This window comes from Pongo pygmaeus, chromosome 3 (assembly GCF_028885625.2).
Source record: "Pongo pygmaeus isolate AG05252 chromosome 3, NHGRI_mPonPyg2-v2.0_pri, whole genome shotgun sequence".
Taxonomy (NCBI): Eukaryota; Metazoa; Chordata; class Mammalia; order Primates; family Hominidae; genus Pongo; species Pongo pygmaeus.
Window position 1 is genome coordinate 133,374,079 of NC_072376.2, and position 27,943 is coordinate 133,402,021.

The 27,943-nt window shown below is 37.7% G+C and overlaps 1 protein-coding gene and 1 pseudogene across 3 annotated transcripts in view; one reads left to right on the top strand and one right to left on the bottom strand.

Annotated features, from left to right (window-relative positions):
• The window catches only part of PRDM5 (PR/SET domain 5), a 231,243-nt gene that overhangs the window by 106,470 nt on the left and 96,830 nt on the right, over positions 1 to 27,943 (bottom strand). For 2 of the 3 annotated variants that reach the window (XM_054485889.2, XM_063664063.1), the window contains exons 4-7: positions 21,407 to 21,581; positions 18,606 to 18,780; positions 16,693 to 16,814; positions 11,598 to 11,677 (exon numbers count right to left, since the gene is read on the bottom strand). In XM_054485889.2, coding sequence (XP_054341864.1) covers positions 11,598 to 11,677; positions 16,693 to 16,814; positions 18,606 to 18,780; positions 21,407 to 21,581 — 552 coding nt within the window. Of the gene's footprint in view, positions 1 to 11,597; positions 11,678 to 16,692; positions 16,815 to 17,071; positions 17,165 to 18,605; positions 18,781 to 21,406; positions 21,582 to 27,943 lie in introns of all 3 variants that reach the window. The other variant, XM_054485888.2, reaches the window with a different exon arrangement.
• On the top strand, positions 10,694 to 10,794 carry LOC129035908 (U6 spliceosomal RNA; annotated as a pseudogene).

The following is a 27,943-nucleotide window of genomic DNA, read 5'->3' on the forward strand; positions in this document are numbered from 1 at the left end:
GATTCTGAAAAGCATTAAGTTCACAATAGAAGTTTCACATGAGCCAGATGCAGTGGCTCACATTTGTAATCCCAGCACTTTGGGAGGCCAAGGCAAGAGGATTGCTTGAGCCCAGGAGTTCGAGACAAGCCTGGACAACAAAGTGAGACCTCGTCCCTACAAAAAATTTTAAAAAATAGCCAGGTGTGGTGACATACGTCTGTGGTCCCAGCTACACAGGAGGCTGAAGCAGGATGATTGTTTGAACCTGGGAAGTCGAGGCTTCAGTGAGCTGTGTTCATACTATTGCATTTCAGCATGGATGACAGAGTGAGACTCTGTCTCAAAAAAAAAAAAAAACTCTCACATGACAGGAGGACCACAATTTTTAAAATGAGGAAATCTAGCCAAAGGATCTAAAGTAGCAGATATGCAGGATGAATAACTCTAAAGATCTAATGTATAACACGAAGATTACAATTGATAATAGCGTATTATATTCTGGTTGCCACAGGAGGAAAAATGGGTAACTATGTGAGATAATGGATGCATTAATTTATTTCACTAAAATAATCATTTTAACTATATGTATATCTCATGACATTATGTTGTATAACTTAAATATACAGAATAAAATGTATTTAAAAAATACAATAAGGGGGGATATAACTTCAGTAAACAATTGGCTAATATAAATATTAAAATTGAATATTAAATTAGTTATTTCCCTCCCAGACACTAACACAGAGAAACTGGATAGGTGGTATGAAAAGTAAAAGTCTAGTTTTTCAGAAACAATGTATTCAATTCTAAAAGAAATGTATTACATATCATATTATATTAGAAATGTTGATCATCCCAATGAACAACAGCATCACTCTATGTTGTTGAATATTCAAAAATGGTTGTGGTGAAGTCATATTTTTGTTTCAACCTCATTAAAGGTCCAGCTCACAATACTAAACCCCAGAGAAGTAAAGGCCCTTGTGCAAGAAGCCAAGACAGTGTTCCTACAGAATAACTAGGAATAACAGTGCAGAGTGAAAGATCTAGGCAAAAGTCCCTGAACTGGTACGCCACATGAGTAATGAGTGGAGGACTCGGCTGGCCCCTGATAAATGGTTCTCTTGATCTAAATGGCCATAGAAGCCCTCAAGGCAGGGAAACAGATGCAGGAGCAAGGCTGACAGATCCCAGGCCTGCAGCCCATGGCTTAATTCAATGCCCAAGCATGTGGCAGGTTGAAGGCTGCCAACCAGCCTCTGCCTCTGTCAGGTCTGACACTTGGTGAGTCATTAAATTCAGTTATGTAAAGCAGGGAAAAAGTAGAGAAACAAGGCAGAAGCCAAAATATGTCATTCCCCAAGAGTCTGACTTATCTCCCCTGCTTAGATGCAATGGCATCTATGAGGCGATATCTGGAATCCAAAGAGTTCCTTTAGAAAGCATGTGGGATCTGTATGACTGCCTGCACAAGTGTTTGGAATGCTAGTGCTCCATAGCACACAAGAAAAACTTCCAGCCTGAGGCATGTTAAAGGCAGCCTCTTCAATCATCAAAGACTTTCACAGTGGCTTCAGTTAAACACCTATGTTTGAGGACCAATGATATGATTTGTAATGTTTATATAAAGATAGTAAGAGCAGATTTATATTCTTAAACTCTATGTTTCTGTAATATATAATATATAATTTTATAATGACAAACAAGATACTCTAAAGAGATGTCATATGTTCTGAGTCATATATAAATGAAAACTTTTGTTTGTTATCATTTTTAATGTTTAATTTCTATTGATATATAAAATTATAAAAATTATTCATCCACATATAAAATGGAAATCATTAAATGAAACATTGTTCATTTGTTTCACTTTTAAGTGAAATATTGTTCACTTCTTAATTCTCATGGCTTCAACATGAAACATTTTTCAAGGTTGAATTGAACTGATATTCCCAAAACTATAAAGGGAACATCGACTATATATTAAAGCATTTTTGCATTGACTATCTCATTTATAGTGAAAAATTCAAGCTAAAGCCATGTTCAAAATTCCTTAAAATGCTTAATAAAGAGAGCGGTTCCAAGATCGCCGAATAGGAACAGCTCCAGTCTACAGCTCCCAGCACGAGCGACACCGAAGACAGGTGATTTCTGCATTTCCAACTGAGGTACCTGGTTCATCTCACTGGGGCTTCTCGGACAGTGGGTGCAGGACAGTGGGTGCAGCCCACCAAGTGTGAGCCGTAGCAGGGTGAGGCATTGCCTCTCCCGGGAAGTGCAAGGGGTCAGGGAATTCCCTTTCCTAGCCAAGGGAAGCTGTGACAGATGGCACCTGGAAAATCGGGTCACTCCCACCCTAATAAGGTGTTTATCCAATGGTCTTAGCAAACAGCACACCAAGAGATTATATCCCGTGCCTGGCTCGGAGGGACCCACGCCCACGGAGCCTCGCTAATTGCTAGCACAGCAGTCTGAGATCAATCTGCAAGGTGGCAGCAAGGCTAGGGGAGGGGCACGCGCCATTGCTGAGGCTTAAGAAGGTACACAAAGCAGCTAGGAAGCTCGAACTGGGTGGAGCCCAACACAGCTCAAGCAGGCCTGCCTGCCCCTGTAGACTCCACCTCTGGGGGCAGGGCATAGACGAACAAAAGGCAGCAGAAACCTCTGCAGACTTAAATGTCCCAGTCTGACAGCTTTGAAGATAGTAGTGGTTCTCCTAGCACGCAGCTGGAGATCTGAGAACAGACACACTGCCTCCTGAAGTGGGTGCCTGATCCCCAAGTAGCCTAACTGGGAGGCACCCGCCAATAGGGGCAGACTGACACCCCACATGGCCGGGTACCCCTCTCAGATGAAACTTCCCGAGGAATGATCAGGCAGCAACATTTGCTGTTCAGCAATATTCGCTGTTCTGCAGCCTCCGCTGCTGATACCCAGGCAAAGAGGGTCTGGAGTGGACCTCCAGCAAACTCCAACAGACCTGCAGCTGAGGGTCCTGACTGTTAGAAGGAAAACTAACAGACAGAAAGGACATCCATACCAAAATCCCATCTATACCTCACCATCATCAAAGATCAAAGGTAGATAAAACCACAAAGATGGGGAAAAAAACAGAGCAGAAAAGCTGAAAATTCTAAAAATCAGAGTGCCTCTCCCCCTCCAAAGGAACGCAGCTCCTTGCCAGCAATGGAACAAAGCTGGATGGAGAATGACTTTGACGAGCTGAGAGAAGAAGGCTTCAGATGATCAAACTTCTCCGAGCTAAAGGAAGAAGTTCAAACCCATCGCAAAGAAGCTAAAAACCTTGAAAAAAGATTAGATGAATGGCTAACTAGAATAAGCAGTGTAGAGAAGTCCTTAAATGACCTGATGGAGCAGAAAACCATGGCACGAGAACTTACATGACAAATGTACAACCTTCGGTAGCCGATTCGATCAGCTGGAAGAAAGGATATCAGTGATTGAAGATCAAATGAATGAAATGAAGTGAGAAGTTTAGAGAAAAAAGAGTAAAAATAAACTAACAAAGCCTTCAAGAAATATGGCACTACGTGAAAAGACGAAATCTACGTCTGATTGGTGTACCTGAAAGTGACAGGGAGAATGGGACCAAGATGGAAAACACTCTGCAGGATATTATCCAGAAGAACTTACCCAACCTAGCAAGGCAGGCCAACATTCAAATTCAGGAAATACAGACACACCACAAAGATACTCCTCAAGAAGAGCAACTCCAAGACACATAATTGTAAGATTCACCAAAGTTGAAATGAAGGAAAAAATGTTAAGGGCAGCCAGAGAGAAAGGTTGCGTTACCCACAAAGAAAAGCCCAACAGACTAACAGGGGATCTCTTGGCAGAAACTCTAAAAGCCAGAAGAGAGTGGGGGCCAATATTCAACATTTTAAAGAAAAGAATTTTCAACCCAGAATTTCATATCCAGCCAAACTAAGCTTCATAAGTGAAGGAGAAATAAAATCCTTTACAGCCAAGAAAATGCTGAGATTTTGTCACCACCAGGCCTGCCCTAAAAGAGCTCCTGAAGGAAGCACTGAACATGGAAAGGAACAACCAGTACCAGCCACTGCAAAAACATGCCAAATTGTAAAGACCATCGATGCTAGGAAGAAACTGCATCAGCTAACGAGCAAAATAACCAGCTAACATCATAATGACAGGATCAAATTCACACATAACAATATTAACCTTAAATGTAAATGGGCTAAATCCTCCAATTAAAAGACACAGACTGGCAAATTGGATAAAGAGTCAAGACCCATCAGTGTGCCGTATTCAGGAGACCCATCTCACGTGCAGAGTCACACATAGGCTCAAAATAAAGGGATGGAGGAAGATCTACTAAGCAAATGGAAAACAAAAAAAGGCAGGGTTGCAATCCTAGTCTCTGATAAAACAGACTTTAAACCAACAAAGATCCAAAGAGAAAAAGAAAGCCATTACATAATGATAAAGGGATCAATTCAACAAGAAGAGCTAACTATCCTAAATACATATGCATCCAATACAGGAGCACCCAGTTTCATAAAGCAAGTCCTTAGAGACCTACAAAGAGATTTAGACTCCCACACAATAATAATGGGAGACTTTAACACCCAACTGGCAACATTAGACAGATCAACGAGACAGAAAGTTAAAAAGGATATCCAGGAATTGAACTCAGCTCTGCACCAAGTGGACCTAATAGACATCTACAGAACTCTCCACCCCAAATCAACAGAATACACATTCTTCTCAGCACCACATCGCACTTATTCCAAAATTGACCACATAGTTGGAAGTAAAGCACTCCTCAGCAAATGTAAAAGAACAGAAATTATAACAAACTATCTATCAGATCACAGTGCAATCAAACTAGAACTCAGCATTAAGAAACTCACTCAAAACCGCTCAACTACATGGAAACTGAACAACCTGCTCCTGAATGATTACTGGGTACATAACAAAATGAAGGCAGAAATAAAGATGTTCTTGGAAACCAATGAGAACAAAGACACAACATACCAGAATCTCTGGAACACATTTAAAGCAGTGTGTAGAGGGAAATTTATAGCACTAAATGCCCACAAGAGAAAGCAGGAAAGATCTAAAATTGACACTCTAACTTCACAATTAAAAGAACTAGAGAAGCAGGAGCAAACACATTCAAAAGCCAGCAGAAGGCAAGAAATAACTAAGATCAGAGCAGAATTGGAGGAAACAGAGACACAAAAAAACCCTTCAAAAAATCAATGAATCCAGGAGCTGGTTTTTTGAGAAGATCAACAAAATTGATAGACCGCTAGCAAGACTAACAAAGAAGAAAAGAGAGAAGAATCAAATAGATGCAATAAAAAATGATAAAGGGGATATCACCACCGTTCCCACAGAAATACAAACTACCATCAGAGACTACTATAAACACCTCTACACAAATAAACTAGAAAATCTAGAAGAAATGGATAAATTCCTCGACAAATACACCCTCCCAAGACTAAACCAGAAAAAAGGTGAATCCCTGAATAGACCAATAACAGGCTCTGAAATTGAGGCAATAATTAATAGCCTACCAACCAAAAAAAGTCCAGGACCAGATGGATTCACAGCCGAATTCTACCAGAGGTACAAGGAGGAGGTGGTACCATTACTTCTGAAACTATTCCAATCAATAGAAAAACAGGGAATCCTCCCTAACTCATTTTATGAGGCCAGCATCATCCTGATATGAAAGCCTGGCAGAGACAGAACAAAACAAGAGAATTTTGGACCAATGTCCCTGATGAACATCGATGCAAAAATCCTCGATAAAATACTGGCAAATCAAATCCAGCAGCACATCAAAAAGCTTATCCACCATGATCAAGTGGGCTTCATTCCTGGGATGCAAGTCTAGTTCAACATACACAAATCAAAAAACATAATCCAGCATATAAACAGAATCAAAGACAAAACCACATGATTATCTCAATAGATGCAGAAAAGGCCTTTGACAAAATTCAATAGCCCTTCATGCTAAAACCTCTCAATAAATTAGGTATTGATGGGACGTATCTCAAAATAATAAGAGATACTTATGACAAACACACAGCCAATATTATACTGAGTGGGCAAAAACTGGAAGCATTCCCTTTGAAAACTGGCACAAGACAGGGATGCCCTCTCTCACCACTCCTATTCAACATAGTGTTGGAAGTTCTGGCCAGGGCAATCAGGCAGGAGAAAAAAATAAAGGGTATTCAATTAGGAAAAGAGGAGGTAAAATTGTCCGTTTGCAGATGACATGACTATACAGTCATGTCATCTAGAAAACCCCATCATCTCAGTCCAAAATCTCCTTAAGCTGATAAGCAACTTCAGCAGTCTCAGGATACAAAATCAATGTACAAAAATCACAAGCATTCTTATACACCAATAACAGACAAACAGAGAGCCAAATCATGAGTGAACACCCATTCACAATTGCTTCAAAGAGAATAAAATACCAAGGAATCCAACTTACAAGGGATGTGAAGGACCTCTTCAAGGAGAAGCACAAACCACTGCTCAATGAAATAAAAGAGGACACAAACAAATGGAAGAACATTCCGTGCTCATGGATAGGAAGAATCAATATTGTGAAAATGGCCATACTGCCCAAGGTAATTTCTAGATTCAATGCCATCCCCATCAAGCTACTAATGACTTTCTTCACAGAATTGGAAAAAACTACTTTAAAGTTCATATGGAACCAAAAAAGAGCCCGCATTGCCAAGACAATGCTAAGCAAAAAGAACAAAGCTGGAGGCATCACCCTACCTGACTTCAAACTATAGTACAAGGCTACAGTAACCAAAACAGCATGGTACTGGTACCAAAACAGAGATACAGACCAATGGAACAGAACAGAGGCCTCAGAAATAATACCACACATCTACAATCATCTGATCTTTGACAAACCTGACAAAGACAAGAAATGGGGAAAGGATTCCCTATTTAATAAATGGTGCTGGGAAAACTGGCTAGCCATATGTAGAAAGCTGAAACTGGATCCCTTCCTTACATCTTATACAAAAATTAATTCAAGATGGATTAAAGACTTAAATGTTAGACCTAAAACCATAAAAACCCTAGAAGGAAACCTAGACAATACCATTCAGGACATAGGCATGGGCAAGGACTTCATGTCTAAAACACCAAAAGCAATGGCAACAAAAGCCAAAATTGACAAATGGGATCTAATTAAACTAAAGAGCTTCTGCACAGCAAAAGAAACTACCATCAGAGTGAACAGGCAACCTACAGAATGGGAGAAAATGTTTGCAATCTACTTATCTGACAAAGGGCTAATATCCAGAATCTAGAAAGAACTCAAACAAACTTACAAGAAAAAAACAACCCCATCAAAAAGTGGGTGAAGGATATGAACAAACACTTCTCAAAAGAAGACATTTATGCAGCCAAAAGACACATGAAAAAATGCTCATCAACACTGGCCATCAGAGAAATGCAAATCACAACCACAATGAGATACCATCTCACACCAGTTAGAATGGCAATTACTAAAAAGTCAGGAAACAACAGGTGCTGGAGACGATGTGGAGAAATAGGAACACTTTCACACTGTTGGTGGGACTGTAAACTAGTTCAGCCATTGTGGAAGACAGTGTGGTGATTCCTCCGGGAGCTAGAACTAGAAATACCAATTGACCCAGCCATATATGGGTATACACCATTACTGGGTATATACCCAAAGGAATATAAATCATGCTGCTATAAAGACACACGCACACGTATGTTTATTGCAAAACTATTCACAATAGCAAAGACATGGAACCAACCCAAATGTCCATCAATGACAGACTGGATTAAGAAAATGTGGCACATATACACCACAGAATACTACGCAGCCCATAAAAAAGGATGAGTTCATGTCCTTTGTAGGGACATGGACGAAGCTGGAAACCATCATTGTCAGCAAACTATTGTGTCCGGAATTGGTGGGTTCTTGGTCTCACTGACGTCAAGAATGAAGCCGCAGACCCTCGCAGTGAGTGTTACAGTTCTTAAAGGCGGCATGTCCGGAGTTTGTTCCTTCTGAGGTTCAGATGTGTTTGGAGTTTCTTCCTTCTGGTAGGTTCATGGTCTCGCTGGCTTCAGGAGTGAAGCTGCAGACCTTCGCAGTGAGTGTTACAGTGCTTAAGGGCAGTGCATCTGGAGTTGTTCAGTCCTCCTGGTGGGTTCGTGTTCTCACTGGCCTCAGGAGAGAAGCTGCAGACCTTCACACTGTTACAGCCCATAAAGGCAGTGTGGACCCAAAGAGTGAGCAGCAGCAAGATTTATTGCAAAGAGCAAAAGAACAAAGCTTCCACAATGTGGAAGGGGACCCCAGCAGGTTGCCACTGCTGGCTGGGGCAGCCTGCTTTTATTTTTTTATCTGGCCCCACCCACATCCTGCTGATTGGTCCATTTTACAGAGAGCCAATTGGTCCATTTTATAGAGAGCTGATTGGTCCATTTTGACAGGGTGCTGATTGGTGCGTTTACAATCGCTGAGCTAGACACAAAAGTTCTTCACCTCACCACTAGATTAGCTAGACACAGAGTGTGGACACAAAAGTTCTCCACGTCCCCATTAGCTAGATACAGAGTGTTGATTGGTGCATTCAGAAACCCTGGGCTAGACACAGGGTGCTGATTGGTGTGTTTACAAACCTTGAGCTAGATACAGAGTACCGATTGGTGTATTTACAATCCCTTAGCTAGACAGAAAGGTTCTCCAAGTCCCCACCAGACTCAGGACCCCAGCTGGCTTCACCCAGTGGATCCCACACTGGGGGCACAGGTGGAGCTGCCTGCCAGTCCCACGCCGTGTGCCCACACTCCTCAGCCCTTGGGTGGTTGATGGGACCACGTGCCGTGGAGCAGGGGGAGGCACTCCTTCTGAGAGGTTCGGGCCACACAGGAGCCCACGGCAGGGGGGAGGCTCAGGCATGGTGGGCTGCAGGTCCAGAGCCCTGCCCCATGGGGAGGTAGCTAAGGCCCCGCGAGAAATTGAGCACAGCAGCTGCTGGCCCAGGTGCTAAGCCCCTCACTGCCCGGGGTTTGCGGGCCAGCTGGCAGCTTCAAGTGCGGGGCCCACCTAGCCCACGCCCACCCTGAACTCACGCTGGCCCCGCAAGCGTCGCAGGCAGCCCTGGTTCCCGCCCGGCCCTCTCCCTCCACACCTCCTGGCAAGCTGAGGGAGCCATCTCCGACCTTGTCCAGCCCAGAAGGGGGCTCCCACAGTGCAGCGGTGGGCTGAAGGACTCCTCAAGCACGGCCAGAGTGGGCGCCAAGGGCCGAGGAGGCGCCAAGGTCGATCGAAGCCTGCGAGGGCTGCCAGCACACCGTCACCTCTCATTATCGCAAGGACAAAAAACCAAACACCGCATGTTCTCACTCATAGGTGGGAACTGAACAATGAGAACACTTGGACACAGGGTGGGGAACATCACACACCAGGGCCTGTCGTGGGGTGGGGAGAGGGGGGAGGGATAGCATTAGGAGATATACCTAATGTAAATGACAAGTCAATGGGTGCAGCACAACAACATGGCCCATGTATACATATGTAATAAACCTGCATGTTGTGCACATGTTCCCTAGAACTTAAAGTATAATAAAAAAAATTACCTTAAAAAAACAAAAAAATGCTGAATAAAAAGATCATATTTAAAGTGAAAATGACAAGTAATACTATTTAATTATGCCAAATGCTAAATAAAGTATATTTTTATGAGATTTTATAAAATTTACAGTGTACCAAATTAATTTGGAGGGTAATATTTTAAAATTTGAACTCTCAAATTATTTTCAAGAAGAATCATAATATACCTTATCATTATATGAGATAACAAATAGTAATTTAAGATACTAGACTATAGTATAATTTGGCATTGCCATACAGCATCATCTACTGGCAAGGTGAAATACTGCAATCTAACTCTATTAGACATTAGACATTCTCAACTATAAGAAAAGTTCCAATTGGAGTCAATAAAGGTTGCCTATGGATTCGGAAAGACTGAATAGTGAAGGACTATGGCTGAAATGGAGGAAGGGCTGCATTGAGCTAGCAACTTATTAACATTCTGCAAAAACCACTCAGGAGGCATGAGTTATAGTTTCTGTATTCCATTACCATCACATAGGAGTGTCTGATGCCTGATGATCTGTCACTGTCTCCCATCACCCCCAGACGGGACCGTCTAGCTACAAGAGAACAGGCTCAGGGCTCCCACTGATTCTATGTTATGGTGAGTTTTATAATTATTTCATTATACATTTTAATGTAATAATAATAGAAATAAAGTACATAATAAATGTAATGTGCTTGAATCATCCTAAAACCTCCTCCCCCACCCCTGGTCCTTGGAAAACTTGTCTTCCAGGAAAACGGTCCCTAGTACCAAGAAGGTTGGGAACCATTGCTCTATTTGGTAAAATAGCTTAAATTTCAACCTCTAAGATTTAAATGGGTCAGAAAAATAAATCATAGAATTATAAAAGAGGATGCTTAGAAGATATCTATTCCAGTAGACTTAATTGTTTTGTCTCTTCAGAAGATGAACTGTTTCAGCCATAAGGGTTCTGCTTCAGAAGCCATAAGGGTGATGGGGAAGGAGGAAAAAAGACCTATAAAAGGGTCCTCTGGATTGGCATTCTGCGCAAAATTTTTCTTTTAAAAGCAGTCTCAGTGCTCACTTTAGCAGCACTGAAATTGGAATGTAACAAAGAAGATTAGCATGGCCTCTGCACAAGGAGGACACACAAATTCATAAGGCATTCCATATCTCTAAACAATCTAATAAGACCGCCACTTGAAAACTGAAAACCAAAAAAAAAGTAGTTTCATGGTACATAGAGAACAAACAAACAAGAGAATACTGATCAATTCATTGTCCCATTTTATAAATGGGAGAAGAAAGGCCTAATGTTACATGGAAGGTTAGTGACAGAAAAAGAAACCCACTACCCTGATTCCTGGTCTGGTGCTTGTCCTATTATTTCTCCTTAAGGATCAAAATCACTAAACATACAAGATATAACCTCAGACATATCAACACAATAATTTAGCTACCTCACATGTTATAAGTTAAAACCACAGCACATGCTTGGAGTTACTGGATTAAAAATCATATAAATTTTAAGTCCTGTCAAATTACTTTGTAATATATCTATATGTAAACAGAGATAAAAATTCATTTTACAAACCATAACAAAAGTAAAATTTTGTTTTCACGAATACCATCTCCTTCTCTTTTGTAAAGAAAATGTCTCATGCTCGTAGCTATGCTAAAAGAAACAATATGTGAAATTAAGAATGATCATTTACATCTTTGTTATAATAATAAAATACAGTATGAATATATTGGACCTTGTCATGACAAGAGCAAAAATTAAAACTCCATTTAATTCTATTTTATTATAAACTACATTAAATAGTTGCCAATGTTGTTAGAGTTAATAATTGACATTGATTTTTCAGATTATCTTTTCACATCAAAATAATAACTTGGTAACTTTTATACTTACTATAAAAACATATTAAAATTATTAAAGATAGATATAAAACTGTGATGAATTTTTATCTTACTGACCTTTCTATGTTCCTGTAGGCTTGATGCTGAAGAACACTTTTTATTGCACACTGAACATATAAGCTTTTTCTTAGGATCTCCTAAAATAGAAATAAAATACCATGATGATTTAAATGAGACTATTAAGAGGAACAACAAATAGTGTTTCGAGGTGACATGTAAGTTCATCTTCATAATTTAGAATTCTAAACAATTCAGTGTTGTAGATATATTCATTAAACTTAAAGAGTAAGTTATATTTTAAATCTTCTTTTTAATTATTTTTTAATTAGAGAAAAGACATACAAATTATTAACATGTATATAGGGGAGCCTTCAGAATAAAGACCCAAGCTCCCAAGAGAATGCAGAAGCTTATATACCTTTTCATAATTTTTATTATTATGGGTACATAATAGGTGTATGTATTTTTCGGGTACATGTGATGTTTCAATATAGGCATGCAATGTGTAATAATCACATCAGGGTAATTGGGGTATCTATCACCTCAAGCATCTATCATTTCTTTGTATTAGAAACATTCCAATTCTATTCTTTTATTTTTAAATATACAATAAGTTATGTTGACTATGTTGACTATAGATAGTTATATTGTGCTATCAAATAATAGATTGTATTCATTATAACTATATTTTTACACCTATTAAGTATCCCATTTTATTCACCCCCTCCCCACTACCCTTCCCAGCCTCTGGTAACAATCATTCTATTCTCTATCTTCATGAGTTTAATAGTTTTAATTTTAGCTTCCATATATAAGCAAGCACATGTGAAATTTGTGCGTCTGCGCCTGGCTTACTTCACTTAAGAAAATTACCTTTACCCATTCTCTCATTGATGGACCCTTAGGTTGATTCCAAATATTGGCTACTGTGAATAGTGCTGCAATAAACATGGGAGTGCAGATATGTCTTCAATATACTGATTTCCTTTCATTGGGGTATATATCTAGCAGTGGAATTGCTAGCTCTATCTTCAGTCTTTTGAGTAACCACCACACCGTTGTCCAAAGAGGCTGTACTAATTTGCATTCCCACCAACAGTGTACAAGCATTCCCTTTTCTCCACATCCTCTCCAGCATTTGTTATTGCCTGTCTTTTGGATAGAAGCCATTTTAACTAGGGTGAGATGATATCTCACTGTAGTTTTGATTTGCATTTTTTTCTGATGATTAATCTTGCTGAACATTTTTTCATATACCTGTTGGCCACTTGTCTTCTTTTGAAAAATGTCTATTCAGATATTTTGTTCATTTTTTAATTAGGTTATTTGATTTTTTTCCTATTGAGTTGTTTGAGCACTTTATATATTCTGGTTATTAATCACTTGTCAGATGGGTAGTTTGCAAATATTTTCTCCTATTCTGTGTAAATGCTTTCTTTTTAAATTTGAGACATCTTCACAGCTTCATATACCACCTTTCTACATATATAAAACAGGCCTTTCACTTTTCCATGTACTAATACTGTATAGTATTAAAAGAGAAAATGATATATCCACAAGGAATTCAAATCAAAATTTAACCAAATGTGTTTGTAAAAGAAAAAACTAAATTTATTAATTCATAAAGTGATTGTGTTAATTCTTTTACATCTCAACAGAATATTTTATTTAATCAGCTGAGTTTTTTAAGATAGAATTTACAGACTATTCTTTCCAGCACTAGAGTTTTATAAAATCTTTAAGTATATGTTTATCAAGTTAATGTTAAGAAATAAACTACAATAAAACAATATATTGGCAATTCATGCTATTACTCAAAGCCAGATTCTGTCTTCTTATGTAGTGATTATGTTTACAGTAGCTCATTTCATATTTCAAATTTCACAGTTGTTATAGAAATGAAGAGGCAATCAAACATTATTAAATGTGATATAATAATATCAAATGCACCACAATGAATAACCATAAAATATGTTTTCAACTTTTAATTGGTTTATTTCAAATACACAAAAAGTAAGCATATAGTATAATGAATCACCATCTATCCATCACCTGGCCTCAACAATGACTCACCATGACCATTCCTGCCCCAACCTCAATCCCATCCACTCCCCCACTTCTCTATATTTTGAAGCAAATCTAAAACAAGTAAAATCAATATTACAAAATGATTTTGTTTTATTATAGGACTGCATTTATGAAAGAGAAATACACTTTCAAATGGCAAATATGAATTTTTGTCTTATTATTCAAGATGCCTATTCCATTTAATGCACTGTTTTTAGCAGGCTAAATATGATAGCCAAGAAAATGCTTCTCAGTGATTGAAAGTAACATGGCTACTAAAGGAGAAAATTCTCCCAGGCAAAATGAATATCTGATAGCATATATTTGGTCATCAATTTCCTAAACATATCATACATGAGGCACCATTCAGAAAGAATATTCCCTCTTTTCCAGGTCCTACTAGTTGGGTCCATCTTCCACTAATAATCCTTTATTGCCCCGTCCTAGCCCTCATAGCAACTACTCCTTGATACTAGGCCCTACTCCTTCCCACTGGATGGGTCCAAGGAGGAGAGAGGAGAGAAACAGATTTCTCCACCCACCACTCTCACTTTACCCCTGCACTCCTGCCACAGCTCTGCCTGCAGGTATCAAAGGGAATACATCAAACCCTCATCCCCAATCTTCAGTCTTCTCTCTCCTTTTCATGGCTTCTCCTCTTTTTCACCCTAGAAGAATCCTAGCTCCTCTGAGAAGACACACAGGAAAAATGTATGACTATTCATCTGAGAATGTAGATAAATGTTATCTCCCATTAATGCAAAGTCTCTTTGTCAGCAACCATGGAATCTAAGCAAAAGGGAAAGATGGGAAGTGATGGAGGAGCTTAGCCCCTTCACTCTCTGTTTCCCCTTAAGTAACTGTGAGGAGCCTCACCGCTCTACCAGCTCCCCTAGGCTCATGGATAACAGCACCTGCAAAGCCATAACTAGATGTTATACTGTCTTAACTTTCCTGTTTAGGTAAATCTGATATTTGACTTTCAGATTTAAACTTTCAAAAACATTTAGGAACACATTACTTACACCAGTAGGCCATGTGAGGAAATTAATACAACTGTACTGAATACACAATCACTTAAGTACTCAACTTTCAACACACTGTGAGCTAAGTATGCTTCTAGGAGCTGGTCTGAGAACCTACCTACCCATGTTATGGTTGCTATGGAAAAATGTGATCCATATTGAAAAATTCAGCTTCTCTCTAATCATCCTCCTCAATTCATATCACCTTAACAAAAAAACATTTGCCATCAAAGATCTCTTTCTTTGAGTGCCTTTGCCTTTCTATAATAAAGGATTCTACAACCATGTATATGAGAGCTTCTTTGCTTGATATCTCCAATAGGGAATATTCTTTCCTCAAATGCCTGTGTAGCCCATGGAGGAAAGGGGAGAAGCAAGAGACATACTGTGAATGAGAGACTGACATCATGTACAACCCCAGCAAAACATATGGCATAGTAACCGTTAGCTAAAATACAGCAAGGTTTTACACTTTATATGGTCCACAAATTAAAAAATATATATATAAAACAAGATTTCCTTTTATGAATTATTTCCTACAAAATCACCATAAATTTCCAGAATTAATAATATTACAATATGCAAGGCCAACTACAAGAAGCCTCAAAGACATTGTGCTTATAGCATAGCCTGAAGACCACATGCCCAGTAATAAGAATGCAAGTTTCCAGAGTTGCGTATGCATCTGGCTTTTTACTTAGTTCAGCAAACTTAAACTTTAAAACTGACATGAAAGTTCTATTACAATATATTGCAGACATAGATGAAGAAAATTAAGAATAGCATTTTAACTAGAACAGCATTGAAAATCAAAAAACTATGAAGGCAAGTCTATCAAAAAGTTATGCTTGCCTTTTGCCATCATAGGGAAGATCCCAGTACACTGAATTCAGTAAAAATTCCATCTTCCCTAAGTCAGCTGTGTATTCTTCAAAAGGAAAGAAAGAAACCAGAACACTGTAAAAGCCTAGTGAAGGGCACCAAGCTGGAGGTGCATTTCATAAGGCCTTATTTCCACCACACAGAGCTTTCACCATAGGGTGCACTTAATATGCAGCCCAAACCAATGATGCAAAGCCACAGCTAGCAGTTGTTCACGCTAGCCTCTATAACTGTATTATTATTAAAGTGAATACTTTTTGGACAATGAACAAATATAGGATACAGATGCTGGGTGCAGATTATCATCTTCTCCTGAATATAAGCATAAACAACTGAAGGAAGAAAAGAAATCCACTTTCCCCCACATCCAGAGACACATAACCACCCATTTCCTAGAAGTCAAGGGCAAAAATAAACACATGAACAAAGAATATGAATAGGAGAACACACAGGGTTTCATAAATCTCCACCTCCTTTAAGGAGGAAGTCTATGGAGGTAAAAAGACAAGAAGTAAAAAGTTAACTGAGACAATACAGCCATCTGTTCAACTCACTGCAACAGATTTAATCCCTAAGCCAAAATATATTTACTGACAGTATACCATGTGCTACGCAGATAAACCTAAAAGACAGTCAAATTTTATATTTGTTTTATTGTTTAGCTAGCTATTAGATGGAATTCAAATAATATTTGTTTTGTTAATCCATACATATTCAATTCCAATGTCAAAATGTGTTAGCAATTTTCTCTAACTTAGAACTGTAAGTATTTTCACAAGTTGGATTTTTACTGTAAAAATAATAAGGCAGAAGGACATCACTTAATAACCATAAATTTTAACAATTTATAAAAGAAATGTCATATGCCAAAACATTTAAAATTGTTACTTAAAAATATTAATTCTTAACGCATCTGCCCACCCAAACATAACTAGACTTTAACTAAGGCTTACAGTTATAATTAATTCAGAAATGGGAAAAAGAACAAATGCTGCTAAATTCAACCTGAGAAAGAAATAGTGTTCAGTGAAAGAAAAAAATCCACTGCCAGCGCTCCACATCTGTGTGAAACACAATGGAAAAGCCAGCTCTCTCCTCAAGAGTGCGAATTAAAAACAGATCGCTGCGGCCTGGGGAAAGGAAGCCCCTTCGGAAACGACCCTCCAATGACTCCTCACCAGTGTGGACATTTTCCTGGTGTCTTTTCAGGGCATCCTTGCTCTTCAGCCTCTTTCCACAGCTGTCAGCCTTGCACACAAACCTGGCATGCCCCCGGCAAGTCTCCTGGTGCTGCTCAAAACTACAAGACAACCAGCAAAGCGGAACAGGAAGAAATGGTGAAGACATACCTACAAAACTCAAACATCAGCAAGATTTTGTAATACATGCTCCCTAGTAGAGTTTTGGGGTCATTCCATGCATTACCTATGCAGGTAAGAAGAAAAGCATTTAAATTCTGTAGGTATGTGAAACTGAATTACTAAGAAGCATGAAAGTATGCATGCAAAAAATGACCCACAATTATATAACAGCCATTTCATAACTCAGACACAAAACCTCGATGCTGAACTGAAGGAAGAATTGCAAACAGAGCACTGAAAACTTCGTGAAGACTCCTTCAGACTGCTTTTCGCTGTGCACTGAAGAACACTAAAGGGAAATAGGAAAAAGAGAAAGAAAAGAAAACAAAAACTGGAACTCTAAGACAAAAATGAAACTACGCTAACTCTGAATAAAGTCATGTTCGTGATCTCTTTTTTCATTCTGTCTTTTGTCTTTTTAAATTTTTAGTAGTATCTTATTTAACTATAAGCTCTTGCTCAGCAGTGTCTTTTGTATAAATATATAATACTAAATGCAATAAAAGCTAACCAGAATGCAACTTAACGTCTATTTATTTAAAAGCATATAGCCCTTGCTTGTTTTTTAAGAACGTACAATAGAATTTCTAAATATGTAGTATCCTACTATTATAAAAGTTTTGATATTCTGAACAATTATTAAGTTTTAAGCACAATTTTCATCTCAATTTTTATAAGCGAAAGTTGATGCATATAATATCCATACAGTCTTAGTATGAAATGTAGCATATTTCAGAATTTTAGTTCAATGAAACACAAAAATGTAAAAATGTAACATTAAAGCCTATGTTAAAGATTTCTTGCTCATAAGTAAGGTAACATTCTGTTAAAATGAGAAGCTAAGGTTGGAGAAAGAAAGTAAATGGCAGGATGGGAGCACATAAGAGAAGAGAGAAAGACATATGTTGATGAGATGGGACAATTTACATTACTTTCATATTGGAAGTAATTGGCTTCAACACAATCAGAGTCTACAGTTGCATCCAATATGTAAATATGCTTTTAAATTACTTAAATTCAATTATCTGATTAAAATTAAAGACTTTAATGAGTAAAAAAATAAAACTTTACAAACTCATGTACCTACTTTCTCACTTTTAACAATTTCTGATCCTGTAAAATATTTAAATAAAGATAATTTTATGTTGTTAATATAAATTGTTAAAATAAAAAAGGGTACTGAGCTATGTGTGGGATCATCTAATTAATCATATTGTTATATCTGGGACCTATGCATCTTTAAATTATTCCTCCAAAGTTGCTCTCAAATAAACAGTGCTTCCCAAAATGTCCAGGAATTCTTTATACTTTGAACTCCCCATTTCTTAAACTTTTTTTAACAGATTCCAGAAGGAATATAAAATGTAGACAACTAGAAGTCTGCTACCTCGAAGGAGTAACTAAATTAGGCATATCTGAATTTCAGATTAAACCAGTAAGTTTGATACATAATGGCAAATTAATAAATGGACAAAAACTAATTTCCATAAACAGTGTTTATGTGTTAAAATCCATAATTTGAATATTTTAAAAATCAACATACTATACTAAGAAAAGATGAGTTAATGACAATACCAATGTAAAATGCTTAATCTCTCACTCACACACAAACATGCGTGTGCACGCGTGCACACAAACACACACACACACAGGTTAAAAACTATGAGTTAAGCCAAATGGAATAAACTGTGTTAGCTTATAATTTTAAAGATATTCTTTAGTATACGCACTGTCTTTGCAAAGCCTGCTTAACTGGGAATTTCTTCCCACAGTTCTTGCACTTAAATTCTTTCTCCTCTGTGGGTTTCTGGTGCAATGTCTGAAGATGCTCAGCAAGAATATCCTCACTGGTAAAACTCGATTCACATTGAGGACAAGCATAGTCCTCTTTACAGCCAAGGCGATCTGCACATTCACAAGGAAGCATATTCATGAGACAAAAATTCAGAGCCAAGAAATGCTCAGTTTTGCTCTCATTTTAAATTAATTAATTAATTGGCTTAATGACACCATATGAATACATTCTTATTATCACTATAAATATTAATAGTATTTGGCCACAAAAAATAATAGCAAGTGTTACTAGAGAGAAATACATTATTTTCAAAATCACTTGTTTTTCACCAAATTAATACAAAGTCAAATTCCTTATTTAATTGATCCTATAATGTTAACTTTTCAGATCAAAATGTTAAACTAGAAAACAAAAGCTATTCCTGAAATTGGTCATTTTTAGCTCATTTTTACCTTCACAAGGAGAAAAATCCAACTGATGCAAACTATATTGAATTACCAAGGGGAATCTCACATACATGTGAAAAAAGACCAAGGTCATAAAAACAGTGCTGATTAAGCTAGTAGAGTGAATTAGGCTACACGGTCCCATATAGACTGGTGCAGGTCTGACCAAATTTCTCAGTGTGCTATTTAAGTTACACATTTGTTTCTGATTATGAAATAAAATTAGACTTAGAAAATGCAGAAAATGAAAAACACCAATAATCCCATCAGGAAGAGACAACTGTCATAATATTACCGGCAAGCCTGACTTGCCTTTAGTGCATGCATATTTTATGTGCAGTCTAAGAAGAGGTAAATTTAGGATCATACTTTATATACAATTTTATATGTTTTCCCATTTAACATCTTCTCAAGGCAAATGTTGGTGTATTTTTAAACTTAAAGTACCACAATTTATTTAACCAAACTCTTCATTGTTAGACATTTGGGTGGCTTCTTTGTTTCTTTCGCTGAATTTGTTTTTATTTTGTTTCTTTGCTTTTCTAAATAAAACTAAGAATTCTAAAATAAAAATAGCCATGGCACATGTACACATATGTAACAAACCTGCACATTGTGCACATGTACCCTAAAACTTAAAGTATAATAATAAAATAAAATTTAAAAAAAATAGCCACAATGCAAGTGCTTGGTTCATACGTTTAAAAAATTCTGTTTAAGTTTCTGTTGATTCTTTTTACAAAGATAATGAAAACTGGTATTTTAATAACTAAAGCAGAAATCAGGACAGTAATAGGTAAGTAGATGACTTATTTTTAAGTTAAAATAATGGACAAAATAACTTGCCCTGAGGACAACAGAGAAAAAATAAAATACAAAAACAAAGAAAACACAGAATAATACAGAAATAATTCCCATCACCCAAAATATGATATTCCATATAGCATAATGCATATAAGCCTGTCCTTATCTTCCCCTTAAATAATTCAACTAAAATAAAGAAACAGAAGCATAAGCTGGCAATGGTGACAGAATGTTCACACTTTCTCAGCCAATAACATGCAGTTAGAACAGAAAAAGTATAGGAAAAGCATACTACCACTTTGACTAATGAAACCAGAATCACTTCTGAAGTGGCTTTGCTACACAAAATGGAAAAGTACTGTATAGTAAGTATCAGCCTGCTATGGTCTGAATGTTCGTGAATCCCCAAAATTCATATGTTGAAACTGAAACCCCAGTGGAATTGTATTAAGAGGTGGGCCCTTTAGGAGATGATTAGGTTATGAGCACTCCTGTCCTCATGGATGGGCTTAATGCCCTTGTAAAAGAAGCCCAAGAGAGCTTGCTTGTCCCTTCTGTCACATGAGGACACAGCTACAAGGTGCTATCTAATTAGAAACGGGCCCTCACCAGACACCAAATCTGCTGGCACCTTGACAGACTTCCTGGACTACAGAAATGTGAGCAATAAATTTCTCCTGCTTACCAAGTATCTAGTCTAAAGTATTTTGTTATAACAGCCTGAAAGGATTAAGACGAGGCCTATTACAAAATGTGAATACCTATAGCATCATTCATTTATCCCTTAAATTTCCCTTAGGGGTAAAACACAACATAATAGAAACAAAGCCAATAATAATTGATTATTCCCTGGCAGTTAACAAGCAAGTGGCTGCAGTATTGACTGAGGAAGGTCTGACCTACGGTCACTGAAAGTTTTTGGTAACCCCTCTAGGGCAACCTAGCAATCCTCCAGGCTCCTGTGATCAGAACAGAAAGAGATGCCAAGAAGCTGCAGGTTCCCAAAAGATCCCAAACAAGAGGAATCAATCCCTTTCGGATCCAGCAGGCTCTCTTGTGTACCGCACCTCCACACTCACCTTTTCCTATATGCAGATGAGAAAGTAAAGTCTCAGAAAGTCAGCAACTTGCCCAACGTCACAAGACTGATTAGTGACAGAGCTACGGCAAGACTACAAAAGTCCTCACTACTCATTACCCCAATGTGCCAGTGAGAGCAGTGAGAGCCCGGAGCTGCCCCAGCAATGCAGCCCTGCCTGCAGCCTAGGCAGTCCTATAGGGTACATCCATCACCCACTCCCAACATACTTTTCCTGCTGTAACAAAGATGAGCCCACCACAGGATGCCCTCTGAGAATAATTTTGACAAAAACTAACTTTATTTGAGAATGCCATATTACAAGGCAACTATAATTCAACCACAGTTTAAACTACATTTTTTTCTACAACTTTTCTTCTCCCAGATCACCAATTAAAGATGCAATACCTTTTCTGCCCGCTGTTGATTGTCTTCTAGAATTTTCAACTTCCCCTTCTTTGATGACTGTCATAATTTGCTGTTCTTCCTCCTCAGCCTCCATGTCACTATCCAGGTAGCCGATCAGAAGCTCCGTGTCTGTTTCTATATCTTCAACTGCCAAATAGAAAATGTTTTCTCCTTCCTGAAACAAATTTTTTTAAATGCTGAACCATTCATTTGTTTCTGATAGTAATTAAGAAATAATTTTAAGATACATTAATGGAGTACTATGTGTGCATGGAAAGTTATTACATTTTTTTTATTTCTAGTTGATCTGGGTGCTGAAAAAGGCAGGTGACAATATTCAGTTACCTGGCAAATAAAATACAAATACATACGACAAAAAGATAGTGACATTTACACGTCAAATGAAATTATGTCCAATTTTTAAAGTGAATTTTGCATCGCTAACTGGCCTTATGCAAGCAACACTTTGTGGTGGCCTATAAATGCAATTGTCATGCAACAGTGTCATTCACACATGCAGACAGAGAGCAATGAGATATCAATGATTTCGTTATTATTAACACTAACACAAAACTTAAAAAAAAAAAAAAGCCTTTCAAGTTCTAACACAAACCAGAGGAAGTGCAAATAAGTTCATCCCCTGAAAGAATTTACTGAAACCTGGTCCCGAAATAGAAAAAATACTAGACATCTGGGAAGTTCAAGGTGTTGACGGAGCCATCATGTGTACCTCACCTCTTTGGTCTCTAAATCCCACCGAAATGACAGACACGAGAAAAAGAAAAAAAAAAAAAAAAACAAGGTCCACCATCAACATATCAAGATATTTTAGAAAGTCCTGGAAAACAGAAATCAGACATAGTCAAAATAATAGATAACTAATGTAGAGGAAACCTTGACCAATAACAGACACAGAAGATGAATGCTACAAAGAACCTTCTTTCCAAGGAAACCCCAGAGAAACTTCACACTTGGAATCAACTGATACAAAAGCCATGCTGGGCCTTGGGCCAATCACCAGGGAAGCCAGAACTGAAGCTGTAAAGCGGGCTGTCCCCAGGAGAAAGCACCCAGAATTGCTCTCTTTTACATAGTTAAGGATTTGTTCTGGGAGGGTTCCTAGTGAGGCTGCTGAATATAAAGAAAAGCAAAACAGAGACTGAATTTATTGAACCTTCATAGTGGCAAAGGCAGGAAAGGACAAAGAAAATAAGCTCCACCAATGAATGAAATTCAATAAAGCACAGAGCACAGAACAAAGCCTTCTCTCCTTTGGCAATATCATAGCACTTATGTTTAAAAGGAGGAGGAGGAAGACAAAGGAGAAGAAGTGAGAGGGGAAGGCATAAGAGAGGGGAGGAAGGAGAGTGTATGCATGTATAGATTTGTGTATATGTGTGAACACAATTAGAGCCTTCATGAAAAATTGCAAAGACATGCATCAAATTGTACATACAGTTATTTTGAGGATGGGAGAGGGACTATATTCAACATTGTTTTAGTTTGGGAGGGCTTTTTTGAATAATAAGCATAGACTACTTTGTAATTTTAAAACAACATATATTAGAAAATTTCATGGAAGAGACAGAAATTATGATCATATTCATCCAATACTATGGAAGGAAGGCTTGATTCAAAAGTTCAAAGCACTGAAGCAAATCTAATCATGTGCTACACTTAATTTATAGACATTCCTATAACATTTTGAACACTCTTGGGAGTTTTTAAATTTTATATATCCAAAAACATTAAAAAGGTTATTTCTAATTAAGATCACTGAATTAACTTATATACAATTGGTATTCTTAGTGCAACAAAAGCAAACAAGCAAAAAATATATAGACACTAAGCAAGAGGTCTTTTTAACTCAAAAGCAGCATTTTCCAGGTCTTTATTAGATGAGTTTTTAACTGTTTGGGTAACCCACTCACCTAATAAAGACTTCAGAATGCAATAATAAATTTTAGTGTTTATCTGATCAATATCCATGGAAGTTAATTGAACCGTCATCCTAGTATATTAGTGATTAATTTTGTGATGGTTTTGATAGCACCAAGGAAAGATAATAATTTTTAATTTTAAAACATGATACCATTAACTTAAACTGTAATCACAGGATATGGCATGTCTGTTTAGAGGCTCTGTAATAAAAGAAAATTTTCATATACCAGCTAAAACTTTAATTTAATGAAAGTAATGGCAGCATTCCAGGCTCCACAGGACCAGCTGCATTGTTTTTCTCTGTTTGCCAAAAAATGTGATATAAAGAGGAATATAGTTACAGGTATTACTTCAATCTATTTATTTAATGGGACTGTCTGGATATCTCTGTACATATAATTCCAACCACTGTGCAGACCAACAGTCTCTTTCATTTGCTACCCCAATACTATTAAGAAGTATCCTCTTAAGTCACTTCCTTGCATACACTGCACTAATTTTTGATCATCCTAATCCTGCAACTCTTCATGGTGTTGTTCTCCTCCCTGCAAACCTCAGATTGACAAGGCCTGCCAGATGCCTAATTTCTGGAGCCATTTTGTCCACCTGGAGGCTCATCCCAGGCCTAATCTCCTGCCCTTTGGCAGGAAGGATTTAGAGTTGCTATAGTTTGGGTGTTTGTGCCCACAAACTTCATGTTGAAATGTGATCCCCAGTGTTAGAGGTGGGGCCTGATGGGAGGTGTTTGGGTCATGGGGACAGACCTCTCATACATGGCTTGGTGCCATTCTCAGTGTAATGAATGAGTTCTTCTTCTATTACTTCCCCAGAGAGCTGATTATTAGAAAGAGCCTGGCACCCTCCTTATCCCCTCTTTGACCACTACACATGTTGGTTTCACTTTACCTTCCACCATGAGTGGAAGGAGCCTGAAGCCATCACCAGAAGCAGATGCTGGCACCATACTTCAGTACAAGCCTACAAAACTGTGAGCCAAATACACATTTTTTAATACATTACCCAGTGTCAGGTATTCCTTCATAGCAACACAAATGGACTAAGACAAGAGTGTTGACTCAATGCTCTGGGACTCAGTATCAGCTTCCTGTTGTCATGTTACTGTTAGCCTAGCAATAACCTTGTGGTTCAGATTTGATCACTGGTTTAATATTCTTATCCTAAGATTAATTCTCCTTACTACCTCTATCATTTCTGGTCTTGGGTTATTCCCTTGAGCACAGTCCCTCCTGGACTCCTTGTATATACACTTAAGATGAGCCACCTTCCTGTGACTCTGCCTAAGGGCTGAGATCCTGCTTGTGATTCAAGTCACTGGCTCTAGGTGATTTTATTAAAAACACTTAGAAACTTGTTCAACATCAAGGCCTGCTCAAAAGCAAATATTCCCCAGCCATCAGTTTTCAGAGCATTATAATTTGAATACAACATATTTATAGAATGAATGGTTTTACAATTGTTATTCATCTCTTGTATTACTGTCTATTGTTTTGAATTTTTTGTCTTTTTTTAGTCTCATTTCATTTTGCTTTATTTTATTTGCATGTTGTTTTTTGGCTAATTACTTCTACTGCACACTGTAATATCAAAAAGTCGCCACAGCCTAATGGCCCAACAATATAAGTTGAAAAAAAGTCAAATCTCTAACAATTGGTTTTAAAACATTTATCAAATATCATTTTAATTTTTAAAAATGTATGTAAATATGCCCAAAAAAGAAAATAATATGTAAACAAAGGTGTTAATAGGGCTGTTTCTAATGGAGGAAATCGTGAGTACTTTGTATAGTCATCTTCTGCTACTCTACATTTTACAATTTTTCTAGAATTAATTAATTTTATTTACTACTTTTGTAGTAAAAGATAACAATGGATAATTAATGAACCCTATTCCTTGATACCAGAAAGCAGTACTACATGGCGACCAAAGAGAGGAGGGCTTTGGGCTCCTCAGGGTTCAAAGTCTCAGTCTAGATTGACTAGCTATGTGACTGAGCAAACAGCCTAATCTCCCAAACCACCAATTTCCTCATCTGTAAAATGGAGAAAATAGTAGTGCCTATCTCATAGGATGGCTGTGAAGATTAAAGATGGTAATATTTGCAAAATCTAGCCAGATGCCCTACATGTGGAAAGCATTCATGAGTGGTAGTTACTATCATTACTATTTAACAAAAACTTGAATGCCAGTGGTTAACATATTCATTTTGTGTCCAAAGTCTGTTTCAACCAAACTATCACACAAAGTTGCTTTTACCATGCTGCTTTGATTACAATTCGTTTGGCCAAAATGCTCTCAGCCAAAATATAATCCAGCTCATTACCTTGGACTCATCCTTGACCCTTCCTCGCTCACACTCCATATACAATCTATCAGGAAATGGCATCTGCTTTCCCTTCAAAGCATGCTCAGAATGATTACTTTCCACTGCCTCCACTACTCACTGCTACAGTCCTCATTGAGTCACCACTATCTATGACCTGGATTAGTTTAATAGCCTCCCAGCTGTAAATAAATACAGGAAAAGTTGAGCAAGCTTTTTAATAATATGTGTTGTTTTTCTTACTTATTGTTATTTATTACTTTTGTAATAAATCTGCCTGCCTAGCAGAGCTCTGAAATGCTCTGCCCTGGATCTCCTGTTGTCATGCTCTCTTCCCCTGTTAACATGTTAAAGTGTTGCTCTGGTTTGGACCTCAGATACCAATCAATTGTCTGAACCACACCTAAGGTGTCCAACCATGAAGTCTGCCTGCAATTGAGGGGTTTCCAAGGATAGGGATTATTCAGTGCTAAAACTGAGAGAGTCCTGGGCAAACTAGGATAGTTGGATACCCTAACTACACCCATCATGCTCTCCAAAATCACATTCTTCACTCCACTTAAGATTTCCTAACAACAACATTGACTGGGTCTACCTCCTTCACCATCTCCAGGTCCAGATCAGGATTCTCAACATTTAGGACCAGTCATATTCCCAGATATGACTCCAACAGCTTACCAAGTGAACTCCCATCATCTGAATTTTCATGTCATTCTCTTATCCCCAAATCTCCTTCAAATGTACCTACTCCTCTTCTTCCATCCAACTAGTACACTTCTCAGAAAACACAGAGCTAATTCCTACCTTAGTACAACTGCAAAGATGCCACTTGGCCCCTTGCTATAACTCCTCCATGTCCTCTGAGGCACAGCTCACTTTCATCCTCCTTCAAGAAACTTTCTCTAATCTACTAAATTCATGTAGGAACTTTTAATTAGCAGTTCTCTATATCAACTGCCTTAACTTCAGTTGGGCACATCATTTACTTCTGTGGTTTTTGTCACTTAATTCATGTGATCAATGAATTTCTAATATGTGTTGCTTTTACCTCCCCAAAAGATGATTTTCTCAAGTGGACAAGAATTATCAAGTACAAGCTAATCTCATAATAGTTGCTCAATATTTTTAAAATAATAGGTAGTAAAATACTTGTGCCAGAAGAAAAACAACACATATTAATAAAAAGCTTACTCAAGTTTTCCTTTATTTATTTACAGCTGGGAGGCTATTAAACTAATCCAGGTCATAGATAGTGGTGACTCGATGAGGACTGTAGCAGTCAGTAGTGGAGGCAGTGGGAAGTAATCATTCTGAGCATGCTTTGAAGGGAAAGCAGATGCCATTTCCTGATAGATTGTATATGGAGTGTGAGAGAGGAAGGGTCAAGGATGAGTCCAAGGTAATGAAGTTTTCCCTGAAGCATTCAAAGATGTTGCTGTATTTAATAATGATTCTTCTTACAGATTCGAAACAAAACACTAACTGTCAATTTTTGCTTTAAATTTATCTCTTCTCTGTATATATAAATATAATTTCATGTGGACTTTCACTAAGGTACCCTAGAATATTAGCCAATTCAGTCAACAAATCTACAAAGTGAGTCATTCATAATCCCCAACCAAAAAAATTATTTTAGATGACAAACTGACTCGCAAAGCCCTTCCTTCAGACAACGAATGCATTCTGATAAGAAAAGAAGAGATTAGAATTTTGCTTCTTTGAACAAAGCTGAAAAACAATAGCAGTGGCTTAGATTGTATCAGACTGGTCATTTTGGTAACATCATATAATATGGAATTCAGATTTGCTGGCAAACACACACACAAAAGCTTCTCCAAATATGATGGTTGTCATGGTTTTCAAAAAAACTTTTGTAATAAAGATAAACAAATCCGGAAAAAAAGCAATAACCTGGCTAGGATGCTTCAGCAGAAAAGTCAGAGGTAGTGCCATTTGGTGTAGCCATTACAGAGCATTCTCTAGAGGCAGGGGCACCAACAAACTTCTTATGCATCAAATTAATCATTGCTAAATTCAGAAAGTTTAGAAGAGTAGTCATGTAAATACAGTGATATTCAAATAACATTTGGACTTGCATGAATTTTGAATGGTTAACTTTATGTAAAGGGTCTTAAACAACACTATAAGAAAAAACTACTATCATCAGTATCTCACCTCACACTAGTAACCTAATTCTTAGATTCCCAAGGTATCTCAGTGCACTGGGTGGGAAGTTCCATCACAGAAAATCAATC